Source organism: Necator americanus, chromosome X (genome assembly GCF_031761385.1).
Source record: "Necator americanus strain Aroian chromosome X, whole genome shotgun sequence".
Classification (NCBI taxonomy): Eukaryota; Metazoa; Nematoda; class Chromadorea; order Rhabditida; family Ancylostomatidae; genus Necator; species Necator americanus.
Genome location: NC_087376.1, coordinates 1,278,985 through 1,304,409, shown reverse-complemented (window position 1 = coordinate 1,304,409; position 25,425 = coordinate 1,278,985). Strand labels below are relative to the sequence as shown.

The 25,425-nt window shown below is 37.6% G+C and overlaps 2 protein-coding genes across 3 annotated transcripts; both read right to left on the bottom strand.

Moving 5' to 3' along the window:
* Window positions 1-6,368: 6,368 nt before the first annotated feature.
* Window positions 6,369-16,530, bottom strand: RB195_021177 (uncharacterized protein; the record flags this gene model as incomplete). Of its 2 annotated transcripts, none has more annotated exons than XM_064207782.1 (33): window positions 6,369-6,525; window positions 6,622-6,715; window positions 6,785-6,872; window positions 7,157-7,231; window positions 7,643-7,756; window positions 7,840-7,934; window positions 7,993-8,129; window positions 8,185-8,263; window positions 8,326-8,435; window positions 8,503-8,620; window positions 8,684-8,811; window positions 8,877-8,956; window positions 9,128-9,238; window positions 9,312-9,401; window positions 9,462-9,593; window positions 9,646-9,773; window positions 10,094-10,208; window positions 10,265-10,385; window positions 10,748-10,938; window positions 11,246-11,318; window positions 11,515-11,600; window positions 11,707-11,812; window positions 11,865-12,022; window positions 12,184-12,324; window positions 12,389-12,503; window positions 12,568-12,734; window positions 12,828-12,914; window positions 12,983-13,135; window positions 13,830-13,979; window positions 14,639-14,800; window positions 14,927-15,034; window positions 15,514-15,674; window positions 16,311-16,530. In XM_064207782.1, the coding sequence occupies 33 exons, from the start codon at window positions 16,528-16,530 to the stop codon at window positions 6,369-6,371; spliced, it is 4,050 nt and encodes a 1,349-aa protein (XP_064063663.1). The 2 variants fall into 2 exon arrangements, with proteins under 2 accessions (XP_064063663.1, XP_013307232.2); XM_013451778.2 differs by having other exon boundaries at window positions 6,369-6,519.
* A 3,194-nt stretch (window positions 16,531-19,724) lies between these two features.
* Window positions 19,725-23,446, bottom strand: RB195_021176 (uncharacterized protein; the record flags this gene model as incomplete). Its single annotated transcript, XM_064207781.1, has 8 exons — window positions 19,725-19,885; window positions 20,821-20,952; window positions 21,065-21,162; window positions 21,218-21,332; window positions 21,892-22,073; window positions 22,510-22,661; window positions 22,810-22,854; window positions 23,312-23,446. The coding sequence occupies 8 exons, from the start codon at window positions 23,444-23,446 to the stop codon at window positions 19,725-19,727; spliced, it is 1,020 nt and encodes a 339-aa protein (XP_064063662.1).
* Between the last annotated feature and the right edge of the window lie 1,979 nt (window positions 23,447-25,425).

Here is a 25,425-nt window from a genome sequence, read left to right as displayed (position 1 = left end):
ATTCGGCCTGAAGCGTCATGCGCATCATGGCATTCCCCTAGGATCCCCAAGGCGCGGGATGTGATCTTCTGACTCTCGACATCTTTCAAGATGGTGAATGAGACCCATTCCTTGATCCTCTTCGTTGTCCGGATTTGTCAAGGATCCACTTCTGCTTTGACTCGTTTCCCGATTTCTGGTCCTGTTTCTACCACTTCGTGCCGAGCAATACATTGTTAGTAAATCACAACTAGTCGATCCGAGAAAACCTGGCTCCAGTACAAACAAACGCGTTCATAGTTCGCTGCATAGTAGCGCACTAAAAGGCGACAAAGAAGTTATGACTTCCTCTAATCAATAGATCATCAACAGTTCAATGGCGAGAGATATTGATTGCCGTCGATGTACTTCAATAGTATTTGAGACGTTTTTATTTTTGACTATACAGCTCCAAAAATCTTAATTTTGGTGAGATCATGTCAAAGAACTTCCAATTCATAGGAATGTATGAAAGAGTCCTGATCGCTATGGTGATTTCTATACAACGCTCTGGAAGGATAAATCCAGCTGCATGATTGGACTGTTTACACGATTTCGCGAACAACAACGAATGAAGAGCTTTTTTTTGATGAAAGGACAACAGCAGCAAAGAGTTCCAAAGCCCACTACGGTAACTGTAGCCAGATGGTGAAGGAGCATTAGGATCAGAAAATGGCGAATTGCTTAGTGCACCATGTGGTCGGAACAGGAAGAAAAAGGATGGGAATTGACGTGCAGACGATGAGAAAACGGAAGTTGAAAAGACAAGTTCAGGAAACACGACCCTATATAGATCCAAATATTTGTCCTTACCTTTTTTTCTTTTTCTCGTGGACTTTCGAGTGTAGCAGAATATAGAATATCGAAGTGGAAGTAGGAAGAAAAACACAACTTGCGACATGGTAAAAACGCGTAGTTTGCAGAAATTGCTTCAAAATTCCCTAGGCTGTCGCACAACAGGACGATCGCAATTATATTTACTGCGAATACAACTTAGTAGGCTTCAAGCTGAGCTCGATTTCAAAATCTCCATATTCCACCTCTGAACCCCTTGCTTCACTTATATTTTAAGTGATAAATTCATGTTTTAATTTAAATTTGTGGATTTATTCGATACTTGCGTGATGCACACAAATAGCAAGTATTCCGGAGATTCGTGTACCACTTCATGTCAACTTCTTCAAATATTTACGATTTTAACAAAGCCTTTATTTAAATCAAGAAGAAAGAACAGCAATAAATGATACGAGAATACAAAATATGAGATCTGACAGGTTTTATTTGTTATAAAAGCGTTCCCTACTAATCGACCCAGGAAATCGCATGTCCTCAGATACCTCTTCATCCCTTAAGCTTTACTTATCTTTTAAGGAATAAATTCATGTTCCAATAAAAAATTGTGCAAGAATTCGATACCAGTGAAATGTAATATCTGCTTAAGCGATCAATTTGTCGTGAGGATTAAAATCTTAGCATATTTGCGTCCCGTCCAATTTTTTGCACGCAGAGCGTATTTTTCGATGAAATGAAGTTCCGAGAGCTTATAGCTCCGCGACTAGTCCATAGCTTCCTCAACACTAATCTAAACTAATTGAAGGTGAAAAACTGAATGAGCACTTGGTTCCTATAATAATATGAAAAAGGGAAAAATTCGAACATATGCAAACAATGAGCAAAACGAGGATTTTTCCGGCTCTACATGGGAATAGCTTAACGACGACATTTCGTTTAAACATTCTTTGAGCAATGAACCATAAGGAACATGGATGGGAGTTTAGGGAATCCATACATAGGCTATATGTAGAAGAACGAACGAGAAAACCGGCTGTAGCGGAGTTTTTCTTCAGCGAACGCTCAAGTTTTCATAGATTCGATGCAGAATGGGTGCAGTAAGAGGTTTTCATGTTTGAGTCAGATAAAATCAAAATTTATAGTCCTCATGAAAGTATAGGAATAGTTCGTTCAATTTTTGTTTCTTTATAAACAACAGATGAAAGGTACGCTGTACTCTAGGTACCTTGGACTCTTCGACGAAGGAGAGAAAACTTGTTGAATGTGTAATCGGGATGTTAACGAATTAGTTGTACAGTAATCAAAGAAAACTACTAGTGATTATAGTGTGGATATACGCCATTAAAAGATATCACTCCAGCTGGTCGTAAATGCACCACTGTAGAGTTACCGGCGAAGATTCTTGATGAGAGAATTAGGAGGAGCAACAATGTGCCAGGGAACATTACCTCTCTCCGTTTATTAAGCAAAGAGCATAGGAACATAACGGATCGATATGAGAAAGCACAAATAAAGGCCAGCCATAGTGGATGAGTAGGGCACACAATGGCAGGAGCGAATGGCTTTCGGGGGCGGACACCGGGACCGCTTTGAGCGGTGACAATGCGGGAAGTACATGCGGCAGATCCTGGCCGAAACGCTTGCTGCCAAAGAATAAATGCGAACGAAACCAACTGAGGTTGTTTCGTGTGAATGGCCTCGATCGATTTCAAGCCCCCCACTCCCCCCACTCAGCACCGAATGGACGAGGAATACGCGCAAAAGGTCAGGGTGCCCTGATTATACGACCGGTAACTGCCGCCAGCTGGACGACCATTTTCCCTCCTCTTCGATTCTCTTCCCTACGACCTTTCCATAATAGCGATATGCCGATTCGTTTTGACGCTAAGACTCGGATGAATACAAAGAGACGAGGTCAAGTTCGTTTCTGGAGCAGTTGTTGTTCGAAATGTCGCCATTATAGGATTTTCCCCGAGAATTGATGAGGTGTACATGCTCTTTTCAACGGTGTATTATAAGTTATTTATTTCGTACAACTTTCTTTCTTTACATTCGAACACGACATAGTTTTTTTAGGCTGATGTCTCGGTGAGTTCTTCCTTAAAGTCATCCTTAGAACCATTACGCTAATAGATTAGACACTAAGGTCAAATGGGAACTAATGGACAAGGGTATGCTGACGTCGAAGAAAATCTGCATGTTTAAATACTTAGGTTTTTTTTGCATGACTTTGCACAGAATTTAGAATTTAGATTAGAATCTAAATTTAGATTTATTTAGAACAAAAATATGATTTCGTTTATACCCGTTTTAATTATAAAAACAGAGAGATGGACAATATCTGGATCACATTGTGAGCCGTTTCCGGCTCTTACAATAAACCTATGGATTTGTATTTCTCTCTCGATGTTTATTCTGGTGCCATACTCTAAAGATAAAGGTTATCTAAAACTTCATAAACGTTACTTATTAGTCGCAGTCTTTAACACTTACTTCCCGATCTCCGCTGGAAGTAGGGGATTTAAAATGTGAGGACTAAAATCTTGATTCCTCAGTTACCCCATGGCTTCTCTGGCGAAAGCGGAGGCAATCCACAGTGATTTTCGTCATTCTTTGCTTCAAGTCATTTTTTTTCTTATGTTCATTAAATGTCTGGATAACAGAAGCGATGAAGTCATCCTTATTTACGAGCCCTCAGATTCTACTCCTCCTTCATCAAAGGAGGTGTTCTTCATTAATTGTGTCTTGTTTCTGTTTATTCGCAATACTACTCTCTTTCATGGTTACTTGGCGACAAAACAAAGGTTTTCGAAAAGCCTTTCATCGACACATTTCCGAAATTGTGATTTTATTGCGGATATAAATACACGTGTGAATGATATACGGTCATTACGTCTATCCGTTGCCCATTACTAAAGGCGAGAGAGTGGTGAACGAGATATTTCGTAGTCCATATCAATTATATGAATTGATTAACTACTCATATAGGACGCATTCAACTTTTGATCGATTAAAGCGAACGTTATATCATTCATTTACACACGATCGAAAGCTTTCTCGAATGTTAGAAAGAAAAGAAGTTGGTTAGTAGCATACAGCCAATAAGCCACATACAAGAGATGTATATTGATTTGAAAAGATGCGAGATTACCTTAGTTAAACGGTTCTCTATACCAGTAATATATCTCGAGGCAAAAAGTATACTCATACAATTTTTTTGCTACTCAATTTACTGTATACTGATCCGCGACTCTTTTCTCGTAGAAATCTAAAAGATTTTTATCTCATTTCTAGTAATACCTCTGTAAGATACTAGAATACATTACCAGATGGTAAAGGATGGAGATTGGTGCCGAGTGCTTGACATATTGCGTTCGAGTCGTAAATTTGAGAAATATGGTGAAATTGCACAAACATGACACTGTCTTTTCATGCTAGAATGTTCTGGCGTTAGTCGGGAATCTATCGGCGCATATTTCCATTTCATTTCAATTCCTTAACCTATGATTCCTCCCTCAGAAATTGGAAATTTTTTACTTGAATGAAGGTCGAAAGTTACCATGGGTTACCGTATCTCTGTCCGTCAATTTGCAGTTCCTCTTCTATGATTGCGGTCGTGAGGTCGTGAAAACTGAGCCGTGTGATCCACTTGTCCTCAGTTTTTTTTCACACTCTAGAAACTCTTGAAGATATGTAAAAAATGCTTATTTGTCATACTAGTTCTTGTTCAGTTTTCCGTAAGTTTTTTCTTGCATCGTTGTATTTCAATTTATTTGTTCCCGTTCTGGAAACAGGGGCTCAACGATCTCTTCGTTCTTATTAGGGTGATTTTGCTTTTTTCCAGTCATAGTGTCACACATTTAACTTCTTTTTTAAAGGTAGATGGACTTTATCAATTATATGTAGCATGTGAAGAGAAGTATCCACTCTCATTACGGATATGTGCAGCTCTTTGGTGCTAATATGTCGAGAAGAATGAACGAAGAAAACTTTTTTTCCAATCCAAAAATAAGAAATCATTTTCAATCACATTGGAGTCCCTTTTCAGAATGATGTCATTTTCTTCATTTTCTTGCTATTCATGACAAATCTTTCGGGATGTATAGCTTATTGCACAACGTATTGAACACTTATATCGAGGAATGGCTTAGTTTAGGTTCATGGCATATCATATCATCCATTAATTTCCACTTCCCAGAAGGGATGGAAACGGTACTCAACAGTTTTATTTTTGGAGTCCTGGTTTTGGTACTCAAGGATAACTACTATTAAACCAAAACAATAAACCCTGTATAGTTTTGGAAAGTTGCTGGTTATCCTCATTCCTTAATATACGGAATAATGAAGAAAAGAAAACATCACCGACTTGACTCACGTTTTCATAAGTGCCATTGTCTACCAGTTATCGTTCGTTCGTCACAAATCCTTTCTCATGTCTACAAAAGAAAGCCACCTAAGCGTCATGTCATACTAGGAACACATATTCTGAAAGAAACTGGAATATTTGTCATCCATGCTATTCACATAAACGAACACAGAGACACAATAGTGGGACAATTATGCTTCGGCGAACATATGACACTCTCGAATCGCTGCCTACAAAGGAAGCTGAAGTAATACTGCAAAGCTACACATTCCACATGCTGGACAATTTAGCAAAACCCCAATTTTAGGGAGATTTTTCCTTTTTAGAAATTAGAAGAAATCCTTGACACTACCTGTGAACTGTGATACTGTGATCTATGTCGTTTCCGGTTCACAAAGACTGCGTCAATGACTTATTAAGGACAACTGTTTGGACACCAGAGGTTTGAAGAATCCCCAAAAATGAGTTTGTAACGCAGAGAGAAGTGATTACTTCTATGACTATACATAAATACCAAAACAATAAACAACAGCAACAAACGAAATACAACGATTGGAAGTAAAACTCCTTCATTTAGTACAAAAATAACACAATAAATGTACAACCTGGCTCACCGCCATCCAAGTACAAGTAATCATGAAATGAAAGTATTTTCGTTAGAATTATTTCAAACTGAGATTGTGGGGGATTTTTAAAGCCAATTAGAACAACGTAAGTGATTGGCAACCTAAAAACAAAATGTACATAAAACATCACAACTCGCATATAAGTGAAACGAAGCAATAACAATAGTTTTGTGAAGTGTTATTATGAACACTAAATCTGAAAAAAAAAAACCACCCGTATAAGCTGAGAAGGTACAAGATGGGACATCAAATCATACAGAAATAAAAGAATCGACTGATCATGTGCCTCCTCAAAAGTACACCACATTTGTCTTAAAACATACCAATGAAAAGCTATTTGAAAGAACGTTGAAATCATTACAATGACCCTGATTCGAAATAAATCACAATCGCTGAACAGTAATATTCTCTCTGAACAAGGACGGGGCCTGGAGATATCACATGATGTATCGTGCATATATCAACGGGATATTAAAACAAAAAAGTGATGATTCTCGTCGGAGAGTAGAGATTAACTTTTTTTCGATAAAACTATCAAGATCCTCGGTGGGAATTCATGAACCCGCTCAATCCAGCCTGAGAGAGCGGTGAAGTAATGGACCTTCGGGGACTTTCGATGAAGGTTCGGTAGAGATTACTGGAGAGCAGGCTTGAAGCATTTCTTTCGACCCGTCAACGAACGGAATGTTCGGCGGTAAAATTGATGCCATATTATCCCTGGAACTTGAAAAAAACATTCACGGCCATCAGTTTCCCATGGGCTCGGGACAACTCCAATTACTGCGCAGTTACTCAATTGAATCAAAACCAAAGACCTACCTTAATTTCTTGTGTCGCTCAGTTTGTTGCTCCTGCAAATTGCAACCTTCCTCTCGCAGTTTATCTTGCAGCAATCTTCGATTAATGGGAGATCCTAGATAAAATCCAGATTCAGTTGGTAACCTCATACAACCTATACAAAGAAAGAAAAACAAGTGGATACCTATGAAAGAAAGTACAACTGGAAGGAATATCAAACCATGCAAAGCGCCGATGATAACGATGCCCAGAAACATCCGAAAATAAAAAACCTGAAATACTGAGCACATCATCGAAAAAGGGATGCGAGAAAAATTTAATTTTTCAAGGTGTCTCATTGACACTAGTACAACAAGGAGTTTATAAGGAGGGAAGTACACCTTGTGACGTGTACGACTAGAACAAGAAAATTCCTCAAAGTGATGAGTTTTTACTACATTGACTACGGAGTAATCGTTCACAAAGTTGTGCTGAGCCAACAAAATAATTATGGGTTCGACACACGTGTAGCAGCACGTTGGACAGTTTGCAGAAAAAGAACTCGAGAAAAATTTACCTTGAAAATTTGCGAGTGTGCGAACGCTAATACAACCGTGCCTCCAAGAGTTGTGAGTGTAATTCCTGAGAACACCTGAAAAGTAGTACTACAGGTAACAACAACATTTCCAAGAGATGGGTGCTCCGTTGCTAGGAGAATGTGACCGAAAAGTGCAGCGACGCTGCATTAGATTGTGAACATTTTGTAGAACTAGAAAAATGCTTCTAACAAGGCCATTCCGTTTTGGACAGGCAAAAAAAGTGTCCTAATTACATCAACACTCTATAAACGAGGATGCTGCAAAATATAGCATACAACAGAAAAATTTCTCAACAAACAAGCCAACTGCAACAGAAATCAATAACACTAGAAATTCTGGAGCTACACAACATGTTCTAAACAAGAGAAGACGTATCAAGAAAAAAAAATAAATTTTTGCAAAATAAATTTTAAGGAAGTGATTTGTCCTTACGAGTCTAAGTAGTGAAACATTCAAAGGCGTACCGTAGATCCCATTTGTGCGAGTGCTTCTTCTGCTCGCTCTATTCGAGTGCGTCGTATCGAGTGCGTGAATATTCGAATGGTATGAACGATGAATTCTACAGAAATTCCAAGTGACTGAAAATGATGTAGTAATTAAAAAACCAAAGACAAAAAAAAATCTAGGCGAAAGAGAAACATATGAACATTGTTGAACGTACCATAACTAAATTGGCAACTGAAATTGCATTCAGATCAATTTTCCATAAAACCATGAGACCAAGCATATCAACAAGAATACAAACGATTATTACTACTGAAAGAAGCAAACATTCAGGACACACCATTAATATCTCTTCAGTTCTAATACTTACCAGTGATGAAAGCACTAACAGGATCGAGACCAAGTAAAACACATGTCACAGCATATACAACCGCTAATGATAAGGTAATCTGCGTACTAGCATCATAGATGATCGTCGAATATTGCTCATAGAACACGTAAAAAACACTAAAAAAATAAGGAAATTACAAAGGGAAATGAAAATGTCTCGAATTCTACATACCTATACGGGAAAACGTGCACTTTTCCATTAAAGGACTGTTCAATTTTCCGTGCAACTTTTCTGGCGCCTTCCATAGCCACTGAAGTGACAAAGAAATACATATACTTATCAAAACTTCTTTTCAAGAGAAAAAAGGCTTACACGTGAACTCGCGTGATGTACGGAGTGGTGTATGGTAGGTCATAAAGTGCGATGCTTGAACATGACCTCGAGGATTAAGAAGAATTGCATCCTTGAAGGCGGCTCGTCCTCTAAAATTGTAGATTTTCTAGTAAGAGCCAAATAAAGAGCAAGATAAAACCTAAGAGAATTTCTCACCCAACAATGCAGTTCGCATTAGGCACATCATTCATAAAATCCTTTAAATGCTTGTAGAAAGGTTCTTCTGTAGGTCGACCATTTCTTTGGTTCGGATCACAGCTCGAGCAATTATAAGCTTAAATCGTATTCTCATGTGGATTGATCCCAAAACAAACTCTATTAAATGCTGGTAACTCACAGTCTTTCCTACTACTCGGACAGAACACATTTCTATCATAGTTGTACACTTTGCAACAATCACTTTCCTTGTTCAACCACTGAATCATGTTGTCCACCCAGTTCAACACGTTTCCCTTGATGTATGTCCTGGATAGGAACATAAATGGGACTTTTTCTAAAGCTCAAAATTCAAAAATTCAGTCTACACATACCGATTGGAATGTGCGGCTGCTTCATTAAGGATCGCACCAACGGAATTTTCAGAGCATCCGCCTATTGTGCAGAATTTATCCTGAAAATAAGTGTGGACTTCGCGAAACTCGTAGACAACCTTAGTTTCGCTCTACAATGTTAAATATGTGTTGGTGTCATCACTTTCTCTGCACCACTGTTTGATCTCTATCGATCTCAAGATACCAATAACCTGATAAAAGAGTAGGTACGATTTGAAGCAATAACGAACCTGGATCTGTTTGGTGTGCATATCCAGTTCTCCCTCCACTACAAAATACACCGGCGGGCCAACGTTCATGAGACGATCCAAATTTTTGAAATGAAGATAAACGTAGGAGTCCTCAAAAATGTAAACAAATAAGTAGGGTATGGAATAATTCTGTGCGAGCAATTTAGATATTTGATAAAATTACCTCAGGAACGGCTACCTTCTGATCAAAACCAGGATTTAAGAATGGGAATATGCAGAGTGAGGAGCAGAACCATAGAATAAACACTACTAGCTGTAATGTACAGTTTTTTTTTCTAGAGTAGGGAATTTCTAAAGTGACTACGTGACCAACCACTGTCATTCTCATCCATTTCCTCATTAACTGAGGTGCTGCGTACTTGTTCATCACCTCATAAATGTAGCCTTCGTTATCCACTCGTTCAGTGTCAAGTTTCCGATGGTACATAAGCTCAGGTTTCCCTTCCTATAGCACATAATTTACATAGATGACGCAGATATCAACTCTTGAAAGGTACCTCCTCCCTCTTGCAATCCCAAACAAATATGGCCAGAAATATAGTATTTTGAAAAATAAAGTCAAAAATGACTGCTAAACCAGCAAGCAAGGAGAATCCACGTACCGCAGGCATGTCGGAGATAGCACCTGAGAAAATAGATTTAGAAAAAAAAAACGCCACACTGTGCATAAAATACAGAGATTTATTTCTTTATCCAACTGTTAATTAGATGTTCGTGAAAAAAAAAACTCAAGCATCTTGAAATATGGAATCGCAAAGACTGTAATTTACCCAATTTCTGAGGTTAAAATGGAAAATCAGGAAAGGATCTTAAGTGGTGTAAATTAAAAAGTAGAATTTGTTCAATATCAACTAATTATCACAAAAATGTTTAGGAGATCACCTTTCAGTGGAAATGAATACAATGAAATGTTTTATTACTTTGAAATATTAAAAAAAAACATACCAACAAAGAAACATAAGCTCTCCGTAAGCGTACTAAGCAACATCGATGGCATCACTTGACCGCAAACTTTGGCAATTCGATCTTCAACTGATTGACCAGCACTATCTTCGAGCCTCTGCAGATTTAAGAATTCATATAAGTTTTGACACGAAAGAAAAAGAAGCAGTGAACCTGATATGCCTGAACAACAATGAAAACCCGGTTAACTCCAATAGCCAGGACCACAAATACAAGCACAACAAGAGCAGCTTTGGATGTACCTATTCCATAGAGAGAAAACACGCCGACTGAGCTAAAGAAAAGCAATGATCAATGTAGGAAAAAACGACAGGAGAGCTTAATAAAAACGAGTAACAAAATATTTCTGGGAAGTGACCTAGTAAACTTATGAGCAATTCTTACAAAACATGGGAGTAGCCACATTTTCAATCCATAACAAATGTGTAGAATACTGCAGTCGAGACAATACATAGAGAATAAGATGAAAAGCCGTTACTGATCTCATTGTTGTAAATTATTGTGAATTACTCCAAAATCTTAGCTTCGAATCGTTCTACACAAGCGTTCACTCATTTAATGAAATACAAACATTCGGGATACGGTGACATGATCAGATGTTTGAAAAGCGTAAAAAATTTTGAAGAGTTGGCCTACCTTGCGGCACTGCACATAATGATACCGACACCAGCTACACCAGCAATAATTTTGGAATGTACTAATAGAGATAATAGGTTGTTATCCGTCACAATATACTGTCCCAGTGCAAACGCAACATAGCCAATCACTAGTATACAGCTGATCAGTACAGTATACACATCAGACGAATTCTCCCTTTCGATTTCATCCTGTAATGGAAACGGCTTAAATTTTGCTAGAGTCATTTTTCATGTCATGTGATGCCAATTTCTCCTCTTTCTTGCTATTCATGATAAAAACGTAGGTATGCAGAGCTTATTGCCCAACGAGTAGGATTAAGGTTAAGAAGTTTTTCTCTTCAAAAACGTGTTTTCATGACTAATACGGGATTTTCTTGATATTAATAGCTAATGATTCCGATTCAAATAGAGGAGAAAGTAAATAATGAGGAGGGTGTGATGAGTAATTAATGAGGTGGTAATTAACAATAACATGCAACAGCAGAACGAAACTAACCGAAATAGACCTCTCGGCCATGAAGGAAACTTGAATATCGTCATGTTTGTATTCTTTCAGCAGACTGATAAACCTATAAAGAGAGTGAGTTCTAGATTTTTTTTTCTCTCTCTCTCGGCATCATATGATTGAAGGCAGTTAACACAGCGCGAGTACACTTCCCTTATCACGGATCAAAGATTGAGGAGGGTAGTGAACGAGGTGATAATTGCTTGCAAGAGATCAAAGACTTGTTCTTTTTTTAATTTGAACTTTGGGCGAAAACTCACGCTTGCTCCCACGCCATTGCCTTCTTCTGATTTGACAGTTTGCCGTTAAGCGGTATTGTGATTATAAGCGCGTTCGAATCAGTCAACTAAAAGTTAATACTGAGTTGAAATATAAAGCAACAATAAAGAAAACAAAACTGATGGGAAGAAATACTCCAAATACACATTAAAACGTCCACAAAAGCTGCCTACCTGAGAATCTTCGGACACACCCCCGAAAACCAGCTCAGGGAAAACAGGACCACCGAATGTGCCAAGGCAGCTCATATTCGTTGATGTTTCAATGTTGTATGGATTCCTTGAAAGAAAAATTGTGTGTCCTTACTAACCCACTAATTCAAGTTTCTTACTCTATGCAATCATAAATATGGTCCAAATAATTCCTCGTCTCGATCTTTTCTTCTGGTGCCTCTGTTTCATCAGAATAATAATCGAGGTCATCCGACTCAGCTTTTGCTTGAGTTGTGACGTGAGCAGTGATAGAAATATTAAGCAAAGATGCATTTTGCTGAAATATGCTTCTGGAGAAGAGAACGAACATTTTCGCTGTTGTTCGATCACGTGTAAGAATTTCATCAGTATATGGTAATAATTGAGGTGCACTGATCAAATCTCCGTGGCTCAAAAACAGCAATCAACAAAAAGAAAGGAAAGTAACATGAAATGAACCTGGAAATAATTCGTTGGGCTGAAAAGTAGACAATCGTAATCGTGCCCCATAGGTCGAAAACACACGTCATCAAGAGTCACACGCCTTCCATCCGCCATTCGTGCAGTGATGCCAAGGATTCGTGACAGAATAACAAATGCCTCAAATGTAATTTCACTCAATTTTCTTCAATACTACACGGTAGCTCGGCAAAAAAAAGCCTACCTCGTTAATGAAATTTTTCTGGAAAACTGCTCCCATTCGAATCCCATGTGGGCCTATCACGACCTGTTCCAGAGATTTCGGATACATAATTATTTGCTCAACGCGATAAAAAGGCCTTAAAGTTTAGAGACTAAATGTTAGTGAAATCGGAATTTTTAGAAAAAAAATGCCTAGCATACCCGAAACTCTGCTCGAAAACTTTTTTCTCTTGACGGGCTAGGCTGTGTGCTGATGTCCACATTTCCAACGGATCATTAGTAAATTTTAGAAAAACGTTCCCAGAAATTGAGATGACTGCTATAAAAGATCCGAAGAAGAAGGCGAACCATGCATGGTGGACAACAAACTGAAATAAGTACACTTTAGAGCACAGAAATGGGCAGAAATGCGAAATATTTTCATTTTCCTTTTTTCAGTACACTGAATGAGAGGAACGTACTCGTCCGAACATCTCCCCGTTGTACTTTAGCTGATCCTGAATCCATGCGCCCATAGTGCGTATTCGACCCATATTTGTGTTCACACTCTAAAACGTGAGGATTTGCTAGGATTCTGTTACTGTTGGTTCATTTAGGTGTTTGTGTGCTATCGTACCTTGTAATCCATGCGATCCATGCCAGAGTCCGTCGTACTCGTACCGTGAAATAAGTGCAAGAAACCCATGAATATCAATACACCGGCGAATATAAAAAGAGATCCAAAGAGGAGAAATACTTTACATCCCATTCCCAGAACTTGGCACACTTCCTGAAATAAAGAAACATTCACATGGCTTAGAGCGATTTTTCCGATAAAAGATGATTTTTCTGTCAACGTTGTGACTCAAGGCAATAAAGTTCAACAATGCCGAAGATAAATAATCTGTTGAATCAACATTTGATGACTCACCGCAACATACTTGCTTATGCACTCAAGACCACAAAGAATTCCACTGCAAATAATTGCTTTGCAAGCTTTTCTGAGGTTTTCGTTTACAAAATAAAGTTAAACGGCTATGAGAAGAATGTGAAAAAAAACGAGGAGATTATGATCTCTTCCATGTTTGTTACAAAGTATATACAGATGAATACGTAAGAAACCGATACCCAAATTGATACCACAGCGAAAAATCGAAAGCAATCCAATGACACACATCTGGGGGTTATCCGATCGCTTACGACATAGAAATAGTCACAAAGCATAGAAAATACTTCACAACAATCTTGATCAGTCCTGACGATCAGGGTTTCTCCGAAAATGTTACCGAAATTTAATTGTCTGAGAAAATACAACTACATCTATGATGTTTCATCTAGCAGAAGTAAGAAAAAGATGCTAGAAGATCCAGAAGGGAAAAGAGACTACCGACAAGAAAGCACGTTGGAAAGGCTCAAAACGAATCAGCTATTGTCAAGTTAATATACTTGAAACACATAAACGGAAATAAGCTAGAAATAAATACCTTGGTGCCTTCATCTCTAGGAAAAAGGTCCTCAACTTGTACGGCAGCACAATCTTGTTTCGAGCACTTCTCACGACCGTAGCGCGGAGACATATGGCATGGAGTCGTCGGTACGGTCATGAAGTAGTCCAGGCCATCGTCTGGTCCTTGCTGAAATGTACTCACCGTAGATGTAGCTTATTGATTGCTTTGGGTCAACGCTTGAAAACTATCCTAGCAATGAAGTTTTATGGGGAATGAGTAGTGTGCAGTGGAAAATAATGTGTTATCGCTACATTCTTCTTGCCATACACTGTAATGGGACTTCCAAAGTCTGTTTCGAGCACTAAACCTTCCATCCAATTTAGTAAAAAACGACAACCATCTTCGTCTTCTACTCCTACCTCAATTCTAAAATATTAGTCGATTCTAACGTATAATTTCCAACTTTCTAACTTTCCATGATTCGTCGCTTCAACTGAACATACATATTTAGGATTCACAACCACAGAAGTCTAGGTGAAAACCAATCAATAGACAAAGATGACTACTCTTCTAAGGATACAATATGAAATTATGCAAGTTCTTTCTCTGAAATCCGATAAATGGAAGTTTAGCGAAACTTGTGAAATTTTTGGCAATATCCTCCGGAGTGTCTCCCTGAACGCTCTGCGCTACAGATTCAATGGTGTGAAACGCAAGCAAATCATGAATCACTAAAATAGGGAAGGAATGAGAAATGGCGAATAGCAAAGGAAAAAACACTCGGCGGTATTGATCACTACATTACAAAGGCAAGTAAACAGTAACAAAAGGAAAAAAAATCACACCTTCGTATCGATTAGGTTGAATTCGATTCCGAGGGGTATACCAATCCTATGATTTTGAGTTCCCATGAACTTAAGCCAGTTGTCGATTGTACACACCTCGTTCTTCTTCAAACTACCACACATTAATCGGATTGCTTTTGTCGAACTTCCCGCCATGGATACCTTCAAAGAAATATATTCTGAAGAAAATCATACACAGCAGTCGTCATACCCACGCTAATAAAGTGTCATTGTAGAGACAGCGCGGAAAAACGAAAATAAAAGGATAGTCGTACAACAATAACTTACATCTTTACATGAGTTGTACAAAGCATCCGAGAAATCTTTGCTCACATTGTATCGTACCTTGTTGATAAATGAAATATTCGTCTCTGTTACGGGAAGCTCTTGCAAGATCTAAACAAATCGACTCGATTTGTATGGAAACTGAGACTAGAACGAGTACGAAATCCATGCGAAATTCCTAGAACTATACTGGCAAAACAAAGCAATTATGCAAGATTCCCGTTCACCAGGTCATCTTGCAAAAGTACGAATCCGCTGTTTTTATGATCTCTGTGAATGTTAAAAAATCGAAGAACATGGTTCTATTGATTGGCTATCAGTAGTGTAAGAAGGAAGAAAGCGACTGTTCCAGTGTGGAATTACTCAAACATGCGAACAGCAACGGTCGACTGATAAGGCGAATTGTAACACAAAAGGTGTAAAATCCAAAAAAAAGTCGGTTAGTCTCGACAAACCGTGCAATTAATAAGTACGTACCCATTCAAGAAATCAACTAGGTTTTACCAATGAATTTCTTCTTCAAATCTCCCATATGATGCTCATATGTCTAACTAACCAATAAAATCACAAAGAATGGCTAAACGACTAGCCTCCATGAACATATGTTGCCGAGGTGAACACGTGAATTCACACCACAACTTCTGGAAGTTATCATAGCACGATGGACATCGTTCCAGTAAACTGCTAGCTTGCCGTAGTTGTTTGCTCATCGCTAGAACTTGAGCGGACGAACAACAGATGCCATCGTTACCTACAACAACTACAGAGTACTTTAAAAATAGCCCACAGGTGAGTCTGAAAGAGTAATTGGTACACTAGAACAACAGGACAACCGAATCAAACGAGTAAAGTCATACAGATACAGGAGCGGATTTGATTTCTCAAAAAAAAAAGGTCCCATGAAAAAAAGGCGAAAAACAACTCCAGATAAAATCATATTATTCTCAGAACACTCAAGTGATGTTGGACAGAAAACTCTTTTGCGGGGTATAAAAGTTCAAGCAGGAATCAGTTCGACCATATTTAAAAATAGTGAATTTAAAAAGTGCTAAAGACAAATAATTCAGCAGAATCATAGGTAAAAAGTTCCAAAAACAAAGAAAAATGTCTTTTTAAGCCAGTTACAACAACCCTCTTTTGTCTAATTTCGTCATGAAATTCTATTAGGTAATGTACAAGGAAATAGGTTGATAAATGGGAATGGAAAAAAAAAGTTCTACTAGCTACATCGGAACAGATTTGAGATTGCCAATTGCGATAATCAAAAAAAAAAGTACAGATTGAAATTACGTAAAACGTCACGCTGGCCCCGTACAGTAAATGATTAATGGCTGATTGATGTCAAAGATTATAGAGATTAACGATGAAAAAAAGTGTTGATACGTACCTTCGAGTAAATGCGGACATATGTATTCGAGTTTCTTTGCCGCATCTTCGGACAACGAATGTACTGGACGTGCGGTGAAATTCTCGTCGGCTCGACAATTCATCGGACTCGAATGTTCGATATGACATACATCGTACATTACGCAATACGACTGTACACATTGTAATGCTGTGATGAGTTGAATAAGGTAGACGAGTAACCGATTGTCCTCAGTACGCATCGTCGTGTTCCAGAAAAACGGCCGACGCTTCACGGTTCACCACTTCGGATCACTCATCAATCTGTAACGTTGAATATTCGGATGACGTAATTAACCACGCCTACAATGCATCCAGGAATCGTGAAGAAGAGTTGCTTGTTAGCATAGTGACTCAGCATAAGGCGTTTGGATCGGAGATGAGTTTTGCTTCATCAGAAATCACAGTACGATGAGGGCACAAATAATACAGTACACTGGAGTCAATCTAAAACGAGATCTAAAACGCTTTGAAGAAAAAAAGAGCGCATTTCGCATTTGCTGCACATGACAGCCAGAGGAATGCACTGCTTTTCAGTTAAACATTCGTGAACGAAACGAAAATGTGCATCTGTTACTGTGTAACGGTTAGAATGAGGGAAAAGCGACTGGATGTCAGTATCATATCGGACGTCCTCGAATCTAACATCGCTTGATTAGCTCTTGAATTATGCATAAGAGCAAGAACGCGCTCCACCGTCAAAGCTATTGATATGACAGGCGCAAAATCTGCAATGCAGTGTGTGTGCTTCCGAAAGAGGAATGAGCTATGTATGTGCAAGAAATCCTCCCCCATCTATCTCTTTATGGAATCTAACGATCTTAAGAAACAATCGCCGACGCACGGTTCAGTGCGGAATGACCTCGAGTATGCACGATGGAGGACATCAAAAAGCTGTGCAGAAGCGAAGTTACAAATCTACATACTACGGTCAATACCGTATTCTATCATATACGAGGGGGATCACTTTGAATTATGGGATGGAAATCCTGGTCATGAAGAATGAAGGAATCAGAAAGGCTTTGCATTGTATGGAACAAAGGCGCACATTCCTTTTACGCTCCAGTTATACCATATTCGGAGAGAAGTGGATCCGAAAAAAAGAGGAGATGAGGGAGAAAAACAGCGTTCATGGAGCGGAATGAGGACCAGAGCGACGCATGCGCAGGCGAATTCACACCAGATGATGCGAGTTCGATGCGCGGCGCCTCTCGAAAGGAGGTATCCCGACCGATGGACGAGGCAAGCCGAGGCCAGCACGCAGACACGACAGACGGCCGGCTCTGCGTGTCTGACTGCCGAGTAGCTTGAATGCGATTTGCTGCGATTAGCATGAAGCATCGACGGTGAACTCCCTCCATCAACTCATCTGGTACTCGTCACTCACCGCCGATGTCGGATATTTTAGCGCTAAACGACCTCATAATGCCAGCTGGCGATGATCCGCGGATTTGATCTTCCTATCCCATCGCGCACTAAACATCGCCAGGAGAGCATCGGGAACAAATTGCACCCAGAGAGATACGGTATTCTGCGCAGGGAGGGCAACTGCACTTCTTGTTGAACTGTTTTCTGTTCATTCACATACAATTGTTTGTTCTAATTTGTATTCCACGCATACGAGTACCCCTGCTACTGGAAATTGCTTGAAGATCAAAGCTGAACAGATTCGGAGATAATAGAAGGACCAAAAAAAAAATTTAAAATTACTTTTAAAGTCGTCGGTTCTTCAGTCGTATTTAGTTGGTGCTCATGGTCCCTATTACTACGAATTACAAAATGCTTAAATGGTCGTCGTGGATGAAAATGAAACAATGCGCTTCTCACGAAACCTCATGACCCTCAATTGTGATTCAGACAAAGAAAGTTCCGCAAATACACGATATCGTGTCTGGACCCGCCTACGACCCATTTCTGATTGGTCAACACTCATATGTGAGGCAATATACTCATATGTGAGGCAATATCTCGCATATAGAATGATATCCATAATAATAACAAAATTTTTCGAGTCACACAATACTTTGAGAGAATCATGGGACATTTTTAACGTGAATATTCTTCTTAAGACCCTTCAAAATCGTTCATTCCAATAATTTTTATCAGATAGATACGAGGCTAAGATACATATGAGAGCTGAAGTGATAGATCGGTAAAACCACGGAAAAATCCATGGAATTTGGTGAACCGCTGCTGGGATTTCTACTACTCAATAGCACTACATTCCGTGCTAGAAAAATCGAATACATGCTATTTCCATTTTGTCTCTCTTTCTTTTCTTCCGAAAGAATGGAATGGTCATTCAGGAGCAGATGAATGCCTCCGGCTAATGTCATATTGGGAAGTAGATGAATAATTTGACGGTCTATCTTCGCTCATTACTCTCTAAGTCTTTGCATTAATCATATTCTTTTCTATTTATTTTGTCTTTTTATATTCGAAGAAAAAAATATCCAGAGATTTTAAAACATTTAGGAATACGTGGTTGATACAACTAATATATGATAACCTATTTAATGGATGTTTTTTTTTGTATTCACATCAAAATTCGTTCACCTCGTGCCCCACTGCTCTGTTGTAAACGTGTTAAGCAGTTCCTAATAAAATGCTACAGGAGTAAATATCCAGTAAATTCTGGAAGTGAAATTCTTTGCAAAATAACCTCGGCAGCGTACAAGTCATGTGCTCAGCTAATATGTCTCTCGTTTGATTAAGTGCAAAAAAAAAATTGACAGAAAATATGGAACTAGTCCAAATAGTGGCGAATGTTTGTCAAAGCGACGAGAGCAATTTTGCACTTATGTGTTGCATGTGGACTTTTCCTAGGCGCTTTCCGGATTTCTCACACCATCGTTCGCAACTATTCATCTAACAGGATCGTTAAACAGCATTTTGTTTACATTTCGTCGACGTTTGATTGTTTTCAGTTAATAAGCTGAGATTTATCGGCTTCAACGGATTCCGCCTCGAGTGGACTGAGAAAGAAGGGATGAGAGACGGATCGTCTTCTATTCCCTCCTCCCTACCGAACGGACACTCAGAATTTCGATGTGACTCGTTGTCTCTTAGTCACATACCCTCTACATTTTCATTCATCAGTTGGAATTTCTTCTTCCTCAAGAAAAAAGCACATATTGTACGGCATGACATTCATTTCATCAGATTTTCCAGCATTCCTCACTCTTCTGAGAGGGCTCGATCGACAAATACTCAATCCTTATTTCTACTTTATAGTGATGTGAAATATATGGGTCGAGCAAAAGAGACCAGTAGAGATATAATTCTTCATCTTCAACTACTAAAAAAAGTAACTAAAATTATTTCAAAGTTGACAATCATTAACTGGATTAAAATTTAAGCAGGAATATGATAACAAATTTTTAGAATCGAACTATAATTAACGAAAGATGTCGTATGGAATTGAGAAAATCCCGTAGAAAATGGAAGTCGTGGCGAGGATAGCGATGAAACGTCGTGAACATCGAGTGAGTGCCTGAGTGAAAATCATCGCAATCAAGCAGGCGGAGGTCGAAAAAAGTCGAGCGAAAAACCATCGCGCTGAAATTTCTGTGGATTACATCTGCGAAGAAACAGAAAAATATTTATTGCAATTTATTTATTTTTTTCTTTGGTTTTCGAAAACTTCTCGCTGACTTTCTTCGCAGTTGATAAGACTTAGGTTTCTATAAAGTACTAATGGTGTTGTCCAAGCGTTATCTATAGCGGAGATAGAACAAAATTTCAAGCACGCTACCGTGTGAATAATCGTTTATCAAACAATAAAGTATTCTGGAATGAAGATCCTGGACTGATTAAAGCAATGTACTTTAGTCAAAGACAGGAGTCGATGATAACGATATATTTTAATTCATTGCAACACACTAACATCAAAACATGCCTTTAAAAAAATGCGAAATTAAATGATTTCGTTGAATTTACCAATACCAGGATTAAACGACTTTTAAAAAAGCGAAACGTACGAAAACTATTGACTTGCATTAATAATCAATTTTTGTTAGTTACATTTGAAGAAGACAGGTTCCTTTCGAAATTAAAACATGGGACCTTAAAGTAGCAAAAAAAAACATCACGAGACTATTTATCTCTTATTAATGATGTTTTTAATTTCAGAGGGGTGGAGATAGAAAGAAAAGAAAAAAGAAGTGGTGAGTTTCGATTTTTTTTTCAATGAAAAAATGAGGTTTGGATTTTGCCTGCTCATGGCAATCTATTTCTATTGTCGTTTTATATAATTCATAATTATATAATTTTTTTATTGTTTATTATTTTTCATTTTTTTCATATTTTATATAATAAAAGCATATAATTACTCAATTTCATATTCCAAATGTGATAAACTTCTTGGATTTTATACACATTATTTTCCGGGCACTAATAATCTAACATCGGCAAAAGAATACACACCTACTTTAACAAGATAGAGTATTTTTAAAAGGACAAAAATTCAGCTCAGTTTAATATCGAGAACTCACTAATGTGAGGCAGTCGTCTTATCGTATATATTGATGAAATATCCGTGAAAAATGTCGCATAAACTGGCAGCAGATAAGCTCTTTGCATACCATAACCAAAAATATAAACAAAGGCGTCCATAAGAGTAATACCTCAACGATAATAAATCAACCGATAAAGAAACTTCATAAAAAAAGGAGCGAACACTAACGAAACGCTAAGATAAGGACTTTAAAGATTCGATTAAAATTCATGAGGACTCACAATAAATTGGTAAAATCAAATTAACAACCACTCTTGGTTGATATCGTTGAACGGTGAAACCGATGTCTATAGATTCCGGATATAAACCTTTCAAATTTCTGCAAAAAAAAGAATCCAAAAGATGGAAGTAAAATATGTGAAAAAAATACGTACTTGTCAATTTCTTCCAGATTTTGTACATATTTGTACGATGTATAGTTTGTGATTTTGTGACCACTGCGGTAAGCTGTTTCGGAGACCGTCATAAATTTCCTCGTATTTTGCAAATCTGATGTTGGAACGTCTATGCATCACAGTAACAAGAAATCTCATAGTTGTCAAATCCACAATTAATTAATTTTTAGGCTTGCCAATTAAAAGCGTGCTTGATTCCACAAAAAGAGCGATGTCAAAGCTTTTAAAAACACTAATGATTGCATGTCACCTAGATCGTAGAATACAGCAACTACTAGTAAATTATTCAAAAAAAAAGTGGTGGCTAGGAAAGGAACAAGGTCAAAAAAAAAGTAGAAAATAGAGTAAAAGTAGAAAACAGACATCAGAAAATAACACAACGTATAAAAAGAAACTGCAATTTTCGATTGAAATAGAGATTCGGAAAGGATCATAGATCTTCTTCCTTATTTATAAGAAAAAAAAACCCAATCAACTTTTAATGTAGTCATGCCGCTTATCTCTTTTTCGGTTTCTATCCACAGAACTAACTGAAGATAATTTTTAGCCACGAAAAAAAAAGGAAGAAGGAAAATACAGCAGTTTAATTCCCTTTTGACCGGTAACAAACTCAACATTGGTGTATATCAAAATAAATCAATAAAAGAACTCACACGTATATTGCACAGTGTTATTCACTTCATAGTCTCCGAATTTTTCATAACATACATAAACATCGTAAGGATAATTAATATCTGTGATAAGACATGATACCATCAGCATAAATTTGAACATATGCGAAACACCACCGTACGATGTAAAAAATAGACGCTCCGAAAACAGATTCGATGTGCTCCTGACAAAAAGAAAATTAAAAAGATGTAAATGTTCAGAATCTTCTCCAAACAAAAAAAAAGAGAAAGAAAAATACTAGACTATGTACTGTGAACAAAGCTATCCTGAAAAAAACGTCAATATTCCTTTATGCTGTGGAGAACTTTACTGTTTGCTTTATAAAAACAGTCGTACTGTATACAAGTGCAACGTCCCTTTTATTTTATACAAAAAGCTAAGAGAAGCAGTAACTTTGCTACATTAAGAAACCCTTTAAAAATTCCGAATTTCATCCTAAAATTAAGAATTTTAAGAGCTAAACAACAAACGCCCAACACCCTTAACACCCTTTTTCCCTTCATTCTCCTAGTAGGAAGAGTTTGATTGAACGGTAAGGGCCCTTAACACTTTGGAAAAATTACTGCTAAAATAATTTGCAGAATCAAAACTAAACAAACCTAAATGTAAGCAATTTGAAACGATTTTTAATGCTTGGTATCCACAGTCGGCTGTAAACCCTTCGAAAATCGCTAGGAGTAAGAGCAGCATCAAGATCGAAGGTATTTTCACCTTCTGATGGTACCCATGATTTACGGGTGTCAATCCAGCTCTAAAGTAGATTTGCTTTAAAAAAAAATTACACAAACAGTTCTTGCAAGAAAACGAAAACTTGAAAGTTTGAGTGATTTTAGAATTTGGACCCTCATGCCTAAGTGAAATCTATTTTTAGTGAAAAAAATCAGCGTACAGGTACATACCAAGGTCGTTGTTCCATGAACATGCAACGTAGCACTGGTGAAATCCTAAAAATAAGAATTTTTGACATCTATTCTGCTCCTGTTTCAGTTATTTGAAAACATTTAGAAACAGCTGTGCTGAACCTCACACTACGAAGAGATGAAAGTAATGATTTTGATAGTGAAGACAAAAAATTATATTAAATTATATTATAATTATTATATCCGATATTCCAGCCTCCATTATTGTTTGGGTCATAATTTATAATCGATAAAGTCCCTGACCTTATCTAATCATTTTTTAAAAAAAGAATTCTCCACGATACCGCCTCATTTCAGTGAGGAACCGTAAGCGAGAATAAAGTAAAAACAGTTAACTTCTTTAAGGTAGACAACACGGAGTTTTTCTGGCATTTTTCCAACTATCCTTCTACCACAATGCTAGGATGATTATAACGAAACTTCAGTATCAAGGAAACTAAATGTAAAAACGTATGAAAAAATTCTATCATATAAAACTAACCATGTACGTTTGATGCACATCGATTTTCATATGAACATTTACTGGCCTTATAGGAGGATAGGAACGATTCGGTACCAGTAATGATTTTGGGATATCAGCGATAGTGGTACCGATCCAGGCAAGGATCAACAGCATGATGTGACCGTCAGAACTGCAATGTTTATGATCGCTGATCGAAACTCTATACGGCCTCGTCAACACATCAAACACGGTGAAATTGGAAATCAGGGGTGCTGAAATGTTCGACACGTTCCAGTTTTTTCGAGTTGTACTTTGTAAAAATATTACTGTTTATATTACTCATCCGATGTCCCAATTAACGAAATTCCCGATTTCGTTGACCTACTCAAGAGGATGCGACCTTAAGAAGAAGTTCACAACTTCGATTGTGACGCTTTGGGAACGCATTTTTCGTTGTACAGGTGATTTTTTTCCTGGAATTTCGTGAGACAGTTTGCAATTTACTTTTTTTGTAGTTTAGTTAAGGATATTCTCCGGAATCGTTAAAAGACCTAACTTAGAACTTTACCCTGTCTACCTCTAATTGTGCTCAAAGGGTTTAGCTAAATTTATGGTTGAAGAAAAGTGAGCCATACATTCTTGGATCTCTGGATTGACTTATATGTTTTTTTATTCCACCATCGTCAGCTTTTTAATGCGCTGTGAGTGTCGCCTGAGATCTAAACAATAGGTTGCTGATCTACCGATCAATGTAAGAAGGTGGATGCCTAATCAATGCCGAATCTTCGAGCATTCCCTGGGAACTGGAATAAGTTCCAATCCTTGCTATATTTAGACTAATTGTTGTTCGAATAAAACATACACATTTCCTTTATGGCCAATTTTCTGCAATTCGGTCACCTCCTATTATGAAGAATTGTTGGAGAGAATTTTCCAGGAAACTCCTTCGTGGTTTGATAATGCGATCCTAGTTCATAGAAAAGCAAACAGTCTATTAGGAGTGTTATCTTGAAAGATGAAATAGAAAAATCAATACTTCTGTTTTTTTTTTTAATTTTTTGCCTTTTAGTTTTGTTAACTGTTTCTGCTAAAAAAAATAACCAATCCGTTGTAAACTCCTGTTTTGTTCAATACTGACGTCATTGGCTAAAGTTCTCGTTTCACAGAGAAAATTTTAAATCTACAATGAGCCCGTGGCTATGGAAAAATACATTTTTTCATTTTAGCTCTAAATTTTTTCGAGTCCATTATTTTCCAGAAATCTGCATTACTTTCAGTCATTTTTCTCGGGATTGATAGAAGTTTTAAATATTGGAATTCTGCCAAATGACTGTCAAGTTGATTCCGGAAGTGGATTCATATCAAATGACACAATTCAAATGCATGCTGTCCTTTTCCGATTAATAACTGGGCGGATCTTTTGTTGCTCGGTCAAGTCACCTCTTCTAGTCCTCGCTGCAAGAATGAGTTAGTTTCATTACAAATCGGTTTTTGAGCAGTTTTTCACATTTTTTACATTACAGACTAGCAAACACTCTTTTTCTCTTCACCAAATTCACAGTTCAACAGGAGAATAACCGTTTGATAGAACAATCGCACATTTTCCATGCGAATATGATTTTTTTACTACAATGTTTCTTGAAGGCGAAATTTCCGCAAATGACTTTTAAAAGACTATCCCTTTAACATTCTCTTCTCATTTTACCATTAATTTGCAAATTCTCTGCATTTTCCACCTACTACTGTGACCTTAACTAACGCATCGTAACTAGATCCTCAATTTCCGGCATATTATCCCGACGATACTCGTAATGAGAAACGCAACAGTTTGTAGCTCATTATCCTTCTAGTTAATGCTGATGAAAATCTCTAACATACGATAATTGTTCTAAAGTTATAGGTTTTTTTTTTAAATAAAATCGTATTTCAGAATTGCAAGGATGAACGGATCATGTGAAAAAGCGAGAGTTAAAATTTAGTGACAACAGACTTCAACAAAATACACAAGGTTTATCGGACAATTAAAGCTATTTTTGTGGTTTTATGCAAATTCAAATTTTTCTTATACATTTTTAACAATGTAATCGCTAACCGGTCGGAACAACGCTTCACTATCTGGGCTTCGTTCCAAATAAAAGTTCTTGAAGCAATGC